At 46.2% G+C, this 12,443-nt stretch overlaps 1 protein-coding gene across 1 annotated transcript in view; it reads right to left on the reverse strand.

Annotated features, from left to right (window-relative positions):
- Positions 1–8,295, reverse strand: part of SCN1B (sodium voltage-gated channel beta subunit 1) — a 63,584-nt gene extending 55,289 nt beyond the window's left edge. Inside the window, exons 1-2 of the mRNA XM_083162046.1 lie at positions 8,028–8,295; positions 1,690–2,267 (exon numbers count right to left, since the gene is read on the reverse strand). Of these exons, the coding sequence (XP_083018172.1) occupies positions 1,690–1,729 (40 nt within the window). The 5' untranslated portion in view covers positions 1,730–2,267; positions 8,028–8,295. The remainder of the gene's footprint in view (positions 1–1,689; positions 2,268–8,027) is intronic.
- Between the last annotated feature and the right edge of the window lie 4,148 nt (positions 8,296–12,443).

A 12,443-nucleotide genomic window follows, 5' to 3' on the forward strand; every position in this document is an offset into this window, starting at 1 on the left:
TGTTATTTATTTACTTATTGTCTTTCTCTATTCTGTGCTCTTCAGGCGTGTCGTCGTATCATCACGCAGAACTGTTATTCATCCCAGGACATGGCACAGACCCAATCGGCTCTCACTGCACATCACCGGCAGCTTTGTGCTGTATCCAGGAGAAAAGGAATGCAACGGATGGATGGTAGACAGACGAGGGTGAAAGCGACAGAAGGAGATTAGACAGATAATACAATGGACGTGATTCAGAGACGCACGCAATGCTGATGTCAGTGGGGTGATTCTGGCCATGCGCAATGATAGTGTACACGCAGTGGATTTATTTACACAGTGAGTGACAGTTAGCAGCATTTGGGGGAGGTAACGTGGGTGGGCTAGAAAAAAAAACGCAGGCATTCCGGGACCCTATTCCTCAGTTAAACACTGTAATTCACAAAGCAATAAAGTGGGGAGTGATAAACAACCAGCCAATCAGCTCCTACCTATCATTTTTCAAACCCATCCTGTAACATGGCAGCTAGGAGCTGATTGGCTGGATGTTTAGCACTCTCTAATTATCACTGTTTGAAGCTTGATACATCTGGCCCAACTTCTCAAACCCCCGGCAAGCGACATCTCAGCTTGTGTGTACCCCTGATCAGGCCCAATGGATTAATGGTTACAGGACGACCGGTACACACAAGGAAGTTAATGTCTGAAGTCATGTAAAAGACAGGTTTGTGTATATGGAAACGCTTGTAGCAAAATGCAAATAAGGTTCTGGTAAATGTCAGAAACATTCGTAATTCCCTTTATAATCTGTGCCCTCAGGCTATCGGAATGTCTGGCTACCTGAGACCTCTATTGGGCAACCGGATTACCAAACAGCTGCCGTACTATTTCCCAATCTGCGGTATGGCCCCCAGGTAATTTAATCACACAGTGAGCACTCTTACGTCACCCGCTCTCTGCTCTGGTGGCTGCTGGGATATTCTTATTCTTATTTATTTATGTGTTTATTATTCTATATATTATCTTATTCATGTATCTTTATGTATCATCTGCATTTTGGACCATTTTAGTACAAAACAGTCACAGACCAACACATGCGCCCAACGCCAGTCTCTCCGGAAGCATCCGCGAGCCTACCATTGGGCACTCTATAAAAGTCCAGGTATGGTGCCTTTCAGTGCATAAACTACATAATCCAAACCTCTACCACTCTCACAGCGGTTACCACCACCAGCTGCTCCCTCCCTTCCATGGAATACCTAGGCCAGTCGCTAACAATCAGAGACATAACAGACGCACATAAACATCTTCATGGGGGTCAAGATTTTTTGACCTACTTTCAAAATGACGTAGAAAGTTCCTACAGCTCTGTTGGAGATAAAGGAATCGGTTCTGAAAATAGGATTCCACGTTGGTACCTGTGTATGTTACACTGGGGCAGATGTATTAAGCCTTAACAAGAGATAAATGCAAGGGTGATCAGGAGAGATAACCGTCCAGTCAATCAGCTCCTTACTGACTTTTTTCAAACACAGGCTGTAAAATGGCAGTTAGGAGCTGATTGGCTGGGCATTTATCTCTCCTTATCACACCCTTGTATTTATCTCTTGTTAAAGCTTAATACATCTGCCCCACTGTAACTTATCATTTGTTATTATTTATTGTTAGTTATGTCATGCGTGTAGGCGGACCGGGAGAGTCACTTACCTGCCATGAGGCACACCAGCATGACCAGCCAGAAGTCCATGATTTACCCTGGACAACTCGGAGCCAACAAGCGTCTCCTGAATGCACAAGAAGTCTCGAGGAGCCAATAGTAACTCCAAACCCCTCTTTATGAGGTTGCGTAATCAGTTTTTATCTTTCGCTCCTCTTTCCTTGCCAGCTTTCTTGGGTTACATCTCCAATCTTCTCCTGGAGTCTCTTTTCTTTCTTCTCCGAGTCTCCTTATAATCAATTTTTCTAAAAGTAATTCTCCCGCTGGTGTTTCTGTGCACACTTCTCTGCCCCTCGTTAGTCTTCCCTCCCCCCCCTAACGTTCTTCGCTTCCCTGTTGCGTCTTGGTCTCCTTCCAGCCCCTCTTCTCTTATTCCTCTTCTAGAAGATGTCACTCGATCCCCCTGCTGACCATTCCAAGGGGGGCTAATTTTAGATTTTGATGGATGCAGGCACCCCCTCCCACCCTTTCCACAGCTGATAATATCAGCATACAGGGCTTAGACAGAGGGGGGGCGTATTTCAGGGTGATTTGGGGTTCTTCTTTCAATGGAGGGAATCTGTAAAATCTGTAAAAAAAAAAAAAAGATACAGTAGTTGTCATTTTGACACATCAGCAAAGGATGACACAGCAGCAAAGGAGGACACATCAGCAAATGATGACACAGCAGATTCCGGGAGCTGGTGACAAGCAGAGGACAGTCACGGAGACAGTGATATATTGAGTTGCGTTCCAATGTCCCACAGGCGTCGTCACCTCTGGGCAGGTTATGGTAGAGATTACCTTATGTTCTGCTTACCTGCAGTAACTGAGGACATGTTATACAAGCGCGTCATGTCGACCTATTTCAATTGTCGACCTAAGCCCAGTAGACCTTTATTGATCGATCTAATCTATGTCCACCAGTATAGTGTCAACCCAGATGCAATAGGTATCTGCATAACATATATAAGTCGTTCAAGTGTGATTGGCCATCCTATGGCTCCTCAGCAGTGATAGTACTACACATCCCAGCATGCCCTGCCACCATTATAGCATTCCCCAGTGACAAAATGGTGGCTGGTCTTGCTGGGACTTGTAGTTTCACAGCTGCAGAGCCACTGGTCAGCCAGGCCTGCATAATTAGGGATAAAATCCCTAAGATGGGAGTGAAATGGGATGTTGCCTATAGCAACCAGATTCTACTTCTTTTATACTTAGCACTTTCTAGAAAATAATAGATAGAATGTGATTGGTTGCTATGGGCCACACCCCACCTTCAGTAGTACTCCCATCTTAGTAAATTTACACCTTAGAGGAGGCATGTCCAAACTGTGGCCCCCCAGCTGTTAAGAAACTACACATCCCAGCATGCCTTGCCACAGTTTTAGCATTCCCTAATAGCAAAACTGTGGCAAGGCATGATGGGACTATGTCCATGATGGGTGTCTATGTCAACTCCAAATAGAGGACATGCACAAACTCGACATTGCAAAAAAGTCGGCAAGGAATCAGTCAACACACAAAATTAGTTTTTCACTAAACCTGCTTGTGTCGACGTATTGTCCATGTCAAACTAAAGCTTGTTGGCCAGTAGCGGTCAACCTTTTGACTGTCACCCAAAGTCTGGATCCTAGCTTCGTCTGCACATCTTATGAATAGAAATGTTTTCCAGTACAGTGAGATCAGTATATTGAGCCCATGTGCTTGGATGTAATATCATGTAACCTAGCGGACAGGTCTGATCTTATACTGTCTGTCTCTCTCCCTCTCTCTTCTCGGGTTGCGATCATTGGGTCTACAGCAACTACTGTCGACAAGCATTAGGTCGACACCACTAGGCCGACATGCAGCAAGGTCGACATGGGTCTATGTCGACATGGGTTAGGTCGACAGGGACATTAGGTCGACACAAGCATTAGGTTGACATGGGCAAGTTCGACAGTCAAAAGGTCGACATGGGGTTTTTCACTGTTTTTTTTTACCCGAATGTTCACACTGTCGACATGAACACAGTTTAAGGTGAACCGCATCCCCTCGCATCGCTCACTGCGCTCGCCATGCTTCGGGTACGGGGCCTCGCTGCGCTCGGCACACTAATCTATTCTCCCACCACGCCCTAGTTGATGGTAGTGCATGAAATACCGCCTGTCGGCACATGACAGCTCAAAAAACAGTGAAAAACCCATGTCGACCTTTTGACTGTCGACCTAATGCTTGTATCGACTAAATGACCTGTTGACCTAAACCTATGTCGACAGACCCATGTTGACCTTGCTGCATGTTGACCTAGTGGTGCCGACCCAATGCTTGTTGACCTAATTGCTGTAGACCCAATGAGCCATATCCCCTCTTCTCTCTCTCTCTCTCTCTCTCTCTCTCTCTCTCCTCCCCCCTCTCTCTATCTCTCTCTCTTTCTCTCTGGGGACAGTTCAACTAATTAAGACACAATCCTTAATCATCCCTTTTCCACTAAGAATTAAGAATCTGAATAATAATTAACCGTTTTCTAGCTCAGGAGACTCATGCTGTGCCATATATCCATCTTGGGGGTGCGTCCTCTCCAGTAACCGTTTCACTGCTGGTAATTGTGCCCCATCTCTGAGTTTGGTCGGCCACAATTATTTGTCTTGTACACTATCTTACATAGGGGGTTATTCAGTCCTGATCGCACGGCTGGCAATTCATGATATACTGCACATGTGTACGGTTTGTAGCACACATATGCATGGCCGTCCTGCGATAAAATCCTGCAACTTTTTTTGAACGCTGGCCGTACGCAAGTTGATTGACAGGAAGCCGGCGTATGTGGGTGCTAAGCAGATGTATTCTGGGAATGTCAGGGAAAATACTGGCATGTGGAGCGAGGGTGTGTGATGTCAGCTCCAGGTTGGGAATACACACAACCGCCCATCTACGTGAGTATCCATGCATCCTTGTGTTCCTGAGTTAGAGCTGCCATATTTAGTTTTGGCGCTTTCACTCACGGCATGCTGGGTGCAAAAGCCCACAACCAAGCTCGTGCATCTGATGCCTGTGCGCTCAGCAGACAATGACCTGGCTCAGACCCAGCCACTTGGTAATAACCCCTTACTCAGAACTCACTCAATGCTGTACCTTATGTACTAATTGTGCTGTCCTGTGTATTCTATCACCTCCCGCATTCCTATACACTGTATATATTACACTTACATGTGTATCAGTCTGGTCAGGCCTGGCCAACTTTTGTTTCTCCTGTTTTTGGGAAACTGCGTATCCCAGCATGCTCTGCCAGAGTTTTAGCATTCTCTAATAGGAAAACTGTGGCAGAGCATGCTGGGATTTGTAGTTTCACAAAGGTTCTTATGCACTGATCCACATTTCCATACCGTATCTTATGCAGTGATCCCCGTTCAGTGTTATAGTACCTACCAGGAAGGTTCAGCACCTATTACACAAATAAATAAATATATATGTATATATTTATCTATCTATATATATATATATATATATATATATATATATATATATATATATATATATATATGACAGAAAGTGTTTGATATGTATATGGCTGCACTGTGACAGCAACCTGCTACCTTGGCCACTGTGCCATGCATGCCATGGTCTTCAAGCTATTCATTTCATTTGGTTATACTCAGTGGTGGCTACAGAGGGGCGGGCTGAAAAAAAGTTCAAAATTCAAATAAGGGAGCCACACCCACTGCCACCAACTGCCATTCCAAACTGACTCACTGGTGTTTCTTCACTATTTGAAATTTGAACTCTGCTGCAGCCCCCTCTGGATCCACCACTGGTTATACTGTATGTATAATACTGTACAATGGGCCTCATACAGTGTTATCTAAAGGCCTTTTGGTTTGAATACAGCACTGATGGCGAGAGATCTGCGCAGGGCGTGTACATGTGCAGGGCCCCCAAGCTACATCATAATTGACTTGCGTACCGTGGTAAAAAAAAAACCGGTACAGTGGGTGTGGCCATAGATAGAGGGGCATGGCCATGGGTAACGAGGGAGTCTGCGCTGACTCATCTATGCAACTGGGGGCGGTTGGCGCAGTCAAGGAAGGACGGATGGAGCAAGCTGTCACTCAGCAGCGCTGCGGGAGTCTGTGTCCCCCGCAGCGCTGCCGTTTCATTCGGTACAGCTACTGTTTTGCAGGTACAGACCATAAAAGAACGGCACTGTCCCGGCTAAAACGTTACAGTTGGAGGGTGTGCATTTGGGGGCACGAAGGAGGTGGCAAACGGCATTGTATCGCCACTAGGGGAGGCTCCAGAGGAAGAGGGGTGGCACAGCAACTGTCACCAACTGCCATTCCAATCTGACTCACTGGCAGTTGTGGGGCTCCTCTATTTGAATTTTGGACCGTGCTGCAGCCGCACCTCTGGAGCCGCCACTGATTGCCACAGTTTTGCAGGCATGCGAAGGCCAGGTTCTACATTTTCCCAATTTATTATCCCTGGCAGCATGAAAACACCGGCCGTCCTTCATAGGCCAATGTTTACTCAGATGACCGGCACCATTCACACAAGACCATTCTGGTGCCATTAGCACGCGGTCACAGTGGCGGCTGCTACCTCCTTATGTATAACTCTGAGGCTGGCTCAGTACTGCAGGTAATGTAACAACAAGTTCAGTGCATCATAAACATCTGGCCTACGTACAGCACAAGTGCGGGACGTCCCAGCCAACGCCACATACAACAGTGTGCCCTACAGTAGAGCAAAGCAGGATCGTAAATGGAACGCCATGCTGTATCGTTCACGTATGCCGTAATTAGGTAGACAGTGTCTAGTTTGGCCAGTATTTGTGGGCAGACTGAAGGTTGACACATACAAAAGGTTGACATAAGGTTGACACATGAAAAGGGTCGACATACAATAGACACAAGATCAGTAAGTCATCCCTACAACAATGTTTGTAAATGCAAAACAAATGGGCCTGCAGAGAGGGGCACCTTCAACAGACCCCGTCACGAGAAGGGCTGCTTCCAGAAATTTTCTGGGCTGGTTTTCCATCCCAATCCGCCCCTAATCTTTGCTACCCATGTGCACATTGGGCCTTGTTCATATTTGTATCGTAAATAAAGCAAAAACACAACCGACTCATGCTGCGCTGCAGGTGGGGCAGATGTAACCTGTGCTTAGAGAGATTTTGATGCGTTGTGTCTAAACTGAAATTTAAATTACAGTATAAGCTGGTTACCCATTAGATTATGTGTACTGAGCACTACATAAGAGGTGATGGGGAGACGACAAAGACCCGGCATGTGCATTCACACTTGGCGACGCAGAAAAAAAACGTGATTTGGATAGCCATGCTGCATTTGGGGGTATGGCTTTAATGGTGATATATCAGAATGAGCACGACCAGCCTGAAGATGCGACGAGTGACTCACAATTTTAATGTCAAAATGCATTTACTGAAAAGCTTAAGGCTGCTTAACATCTGTGGGCTGCATGCAAAAGCAGCCAGTATTTACCCTTCACAGAAAACATTTAAATGTATCTGCTCCTCTTGCCTACGTACATTAATTCAGGCCCTTTATTGTGTTAACTTTGCACACTGCAACTTTTGTTTTATATCTCGCCATTAAAACACTGCAAGGTGTGTGTTTAATTCGAGAGCACATAGCATGTTATTGGAAAGAGAATTATATTACAATAACATGTTCACCTTATAGATTATCCCCTCTGCAGTAGCACAGTGGAGAGTATAGATAGTGAGGTGCCAATGCTGTCCACTGTGCTACTGCAGAATGAGCATTATCTTATTCTCTCCCCTGCAGGTCACTATATTCCTAGACATCACTGAAGTCTCTCTATAACCCAGGAAAACTGAGTGCTGTGTCCCAGGCGTGGATCACTTTACACAACACTACCCCCACTGCCAGACACTGCTGTGACTTCCCGACTACCCACCTGGGCACTGCAGTTATCCAGTCCCACACTCACACTGCACTTACCCACTGCAACCTGCACCCATGAGTCAAGTGCAGCCCCTGCAATGACCTTGCAGCAGTGCAGGTGACCTGTGACATTCAACCACCCCCCCCCCCCCCCCACACACACACACACACACTACCACTTCCCTACACCCAGTATATGGCTGTACCTGCTGACCCATCCATCGTCACTGTCACCCCCATCCGTCTACCTTCCATGCATTTCTCTATTTCCCAGTCTCCTTCCATCCGGCCTCTCTCTCCTTCATCATCATCAGCACCAACACCATCATCATCATCCCCCTGCTGCTGTGTCTCTGCAGTGTCCCCCCTCTCCTATCCTCAGTGTATGCGGCAGTGAGTGGGGGTGATGCAGGGTATTTAGGATGGGTGATACTTGCCTCCTTGCTCCCGGTCTCTGCTCCCTCCTTCCGGGTGTCTGCAGACTGGTGACGCTGGCTGCTCCCAGGTGCTGGCAGTCAGGGACCTGAGCCAGGTAACCCGGCTGGGGAATTGCCGGTGAGGCTGTGATCAATGCAGGCAGCGCAATGCGGAGCAATCCCTGCTCTACGCCTGGGAGACAGGAGCCCTGGATGCGGCTCTCTCCCTATATAGCGGTTCCCCTAGTTGTCCTGTGCTCTCCCTCCCTTCCCCCCCATCCGCCTGTGCCTTGCCTCCCTCTCCCACCCTGTCCGGTCCTCTGCTCTCTCTTCCCTCCCCCCTGTCACTTTCTCTCTCCTCTTCTCCTTCCCTGGTCTATCTCTGTCATATCTCCCATTCTCTGACTGTGCATCGCCCCTCCCTCTGTCTCTCTTACTCTCACTGCTGCATTGATGGGAGAGAGAGAGAGGTATCCCCGCTATAGGAGAGATACGGGTGGTAGGCGGAGGACAGCTGCAGTGCTGGTCTCCCCTTCTTACAGACTACCTATACATTGCTATGTGGTGCAGTCGCTGTCCATGGTACTGATTTCTGCACTATACAGTATATTGTTATGTAGTGCAGGTGCTCTCCATGGTGCTGGTCTGCTACGCTATGCATTGCTATGTAGTGCAGGTAATAGCCTTGGTGCTGATCTGTTATACTATACATTAAGTAGTGCAGGTGCTAGACATGGTGCTGATCTGTTACGCTACACATTGTTATGTGGTGCAGGTGCTGTCCATTGTGCAGATATGCTACACTGTTATTTAGTGCAGGTGCTGTCTATGGTGCTGATCTGTTACACTACACATTATTATGTAGTGCAAGTACTGTCCATGGTGCTGATCTGTCACAGTCTATACATAGTTATGTAGTGCAGGTGCTGTTCATGGTGCTGATATGCTGTACTATACATTGTTGTATTGTGTGCTGTCTATAGTGCTGATCTGTTACACTATACATTGTTATGTAGTGCAGGTGCTAGCCTTGGTGCTGATCTGTTATACTATACATTATGTAGTGCAGGTGCTAGACTTGGTGCTGATCTGTTACACTACACATTGTTATGTGGTGCAGCAGGTGATGTTCATAGTGCTGATCTGTCACAGCCTATACATTGTTATGTAGTGCAGGTGCTGTCCATGGTGCTGATCTGTCACAGCCTATACATTGTTATGTAGTGCAGGAGCTGTCGATGGTGCTGGTCTGCTACACTATATGTTGTTATGTAGTGCAGGTGCTAACCTTGGTGCTGATCTGCTGCACTATACATTATGTAGTGCAAGTACTGTCCACAGTGCTGATCTGTCACAGTCTATACATAGTTATGTAGTGCAGGTGCTGTTCATGGTGCTGATCTGCTGCACTATACATTATCTTGTGTGCTGTCCACAGTGCTGATCTGTTACACTATACATTATTATGTAGTGCAGGTGCTAGCCTTGGTGCTGATCTGTTATACTATACATTATGTAGTGCAGGTGCTAGACTTGGTGCTGATCTGTAACACTATACATTGTTATGTAGTGCAGGTGCTAGCCTTGGTGCTGATCTGTTACACTATACACTGTTATGTAGTGCAGGTGCTGTCCATTGTGCCGATATGCTACACTGTTATTTAGTGCAAGTGCTGTCCATGGTGCTGATCTGTCACAGTCTATTCATAGTTATGTAGCACAGGTGCTGTTCATGGTGCTGATCTGCTGCACTATACATTGTTGCATTGTTTGTTGCCCATAGTGCTGATGTGTTACACTATACATTGTACTATACAATGTGGTGCAGGTGCTGTCCATGTTGCTGATCTGTTTCACGATGCATTGTTATGTAGTGCAGGTGCTGTCCATGGTGCTGATCTGTTAAACTATACATTGTTATGTGGTGCAGGTGCTGTCCATGTTGCTGATCTGTTACACTATACATTGTTATGCAGTGCAGGTGCTGTCCATGTTGCTGATCTGTTACACTATGCATTGTTATGTAGTGCAGGTGCTGTCCATGTTGCTGGTCTGTTACACTATGCATTGTTATGTAGTGCAGGTGCTGTCCATGTTGCTGATCTGTTACACTATGCATTGTTATGTAGTGCAGGTGCTGTCCATGGTGCTGATCTGTTGCACTATGCATTGTTATGTAGTGCAGGTGCTGTCCATGGTGCTGATCTGTTACACTATGCATTGTTATGTAGTGCAGGTGCTGTCCATGGTGCTGATCTGTTGCACTATACATTGTTATGTAGTGCAGGTGCTGTCCGTGGTGCTGATCTGTTACACTATGCATTGTTATGTGGTGCAGGTGCTGTCCATGTTGCTGATCTGTTACACTATGCATTGTTATGTAGTGCAGGTGCTGTCCATGGTGCTGATCTGTTACACTATACATTGTTATGTAGTGCAGGTGCTAGCCTTGATGCCGATCCATTATATTATACATTGGCATTTATTCTGGTTCACCCATAAAGCAAATTGCTTCTTAAATGGATAAAACCATGTGCACTGCAGGGGGGGGGGGGGGTGTAACATGTGCAGATAGATTTAGATTTGGGTGAGTTATTTCGTTTCTGTGCAGGGAAAATACTGACTGCTTTATTCTTATACTGCAATATAGATCTCACGTTGTAGTAAAACCCCACCCACATCTAATTCTCTCTGCACATGTTACATCTGCCCCACCTGCAGTGCACTTGTTGTTGTCCATTTGAGAAGGAATTTGCATTTGCGAGTGACCCAGAATAAGGGCCATTGTGTAGTGCAGGTGCTAGACTTGGTGCTGATCTGTTTAGCACAGACAGGGAATCGACTGCTACTGTAGGTGCTGCACGCAACCACTTACTCGCTCATCACTGCACACATGACCCAGCTTCTGCATAGTCTGATAGGAGCAGTAGTGCATGGCAGATTTATATGCTGCAGTGCACCCATGTCCTACAGGAGCAGCAAGGAGTGCTAGCCTACATGCATTCTATCATCAGCTACAAAGGGCAGTCTGAGCTACCAGTAATATGATACATCTCTCCATAGACTTAGCTTCTGCGGAGCTTGCAATATGCAACCTGCACTGGGTCTGTATGTTACTGCTTTTATGTGCATCTTTGTGTACATCTAATCCATACATGCACTGTATGGGGAGTTCGCTCACTGTACCAACTTCCTTTGAGCTAGTTGAGTATCTAGAGCAGTGGTGTCAAACTCACAGGCCAACAGCTGTTGTGGAACTATACATCACAGCATGCCCTGACAGAGATTTTATATAATGAATTGCTAAAACTGTGGCAGAGCATGCTGGGATGTGTAGTTCCATAACAACTGGAGGGACATGAGTTTGACACCACTGAACTGGAGCATCACATTTGTAGATTCAATTATACTTTCAAAATGGCCAGAAAAAGAGAACTCCCATGTGAAACTTGACAGTATATTTTTGTTTTTTTAAATGAAGGCTATTCCATGTGAGAAATTCCCAAGAAACTGAAAATTTTCTACAACGGTGTGTACTACTCCCTTCAGAGACCTGCACAAACAGGCTCTAACCAGAGTAGAAAGAGAAGTGGGAGGCCCTGGAGCACAACCGAGCAAGAAGATAAGTATTTTAGTGTCTCTAGTTTGAGGAAAAGATGCTTTACAGGTTCTCAACTGGAAGCTTCATTAAAGGGTACCCGCAAAATACCAGTGTCAACATCTACGGTGACTCCGGGATGCTGACCTTCTAGGCAGAGTGGCAAAGAAAAACCCATATCTGAGACTGGCCAATAAAAGGAAAAGGAAAATACGGGCAAAAGAACACAGGCATTGGATAGAGATAGATTGGAAACAAGGGAACAACCCCCTACGCATGGTGGTGTATGGTGGTCTTCTATCCTGTGGAGCCAGAGACCCGTCTCTAGGTTATGTCTTATGACGCTACCAAACATCTTATTTCGAATGACAGCATTTAGCAATTATAAAATGCTCCCTCCACTCAGGGGCAACTTCTTGACTGTTTCACATTATTAAGTAATGCTCATGCAGCAGTCTTCCCCTTCTAAGAGATAAGAAACATGCTTTTATCTATACTCTATGGACTTGTGCACAGAAAGCAGACCATAATGTTATCCTATGATGAGATCCATAGCAATGTACCTGGGCGATTTTATTGCTGGATTGTTTCTAAAGTACTGTAGTTTGTCCATCTTGAAACACACAGCTAGCTGCAGGTGTTCCTCACCACTGAGCCTCTGTACAGTAGCTGCAGGTATTCCTCACCACTGAGACTCTGTACAGTACGGTGCAGGTGTTCCTCACCACTGAGCCTCTGTACATTACGGTGCAGGTGTTCCTCACCACTGAGCCTCTGTACAGTTCGGTGCAGGTGTTCCTCACCACTGAGCCTCTGTACAGCTAGCTGCAGGTGTTCCT

This window comes from Crinia signifera, chromosome 19, assembly GCF_055691185.1.
Source record: "Crinia signifera chromosome 19, ASM5569118v1, whole genome shotgun sequence".
Taxonomy (NCBI): domain Eukaryota; kingdom Metazoa; phylum Chordata; class Amphibia; order Anura; family Myobatrachidae; genus Crinia; species Crinia signifera.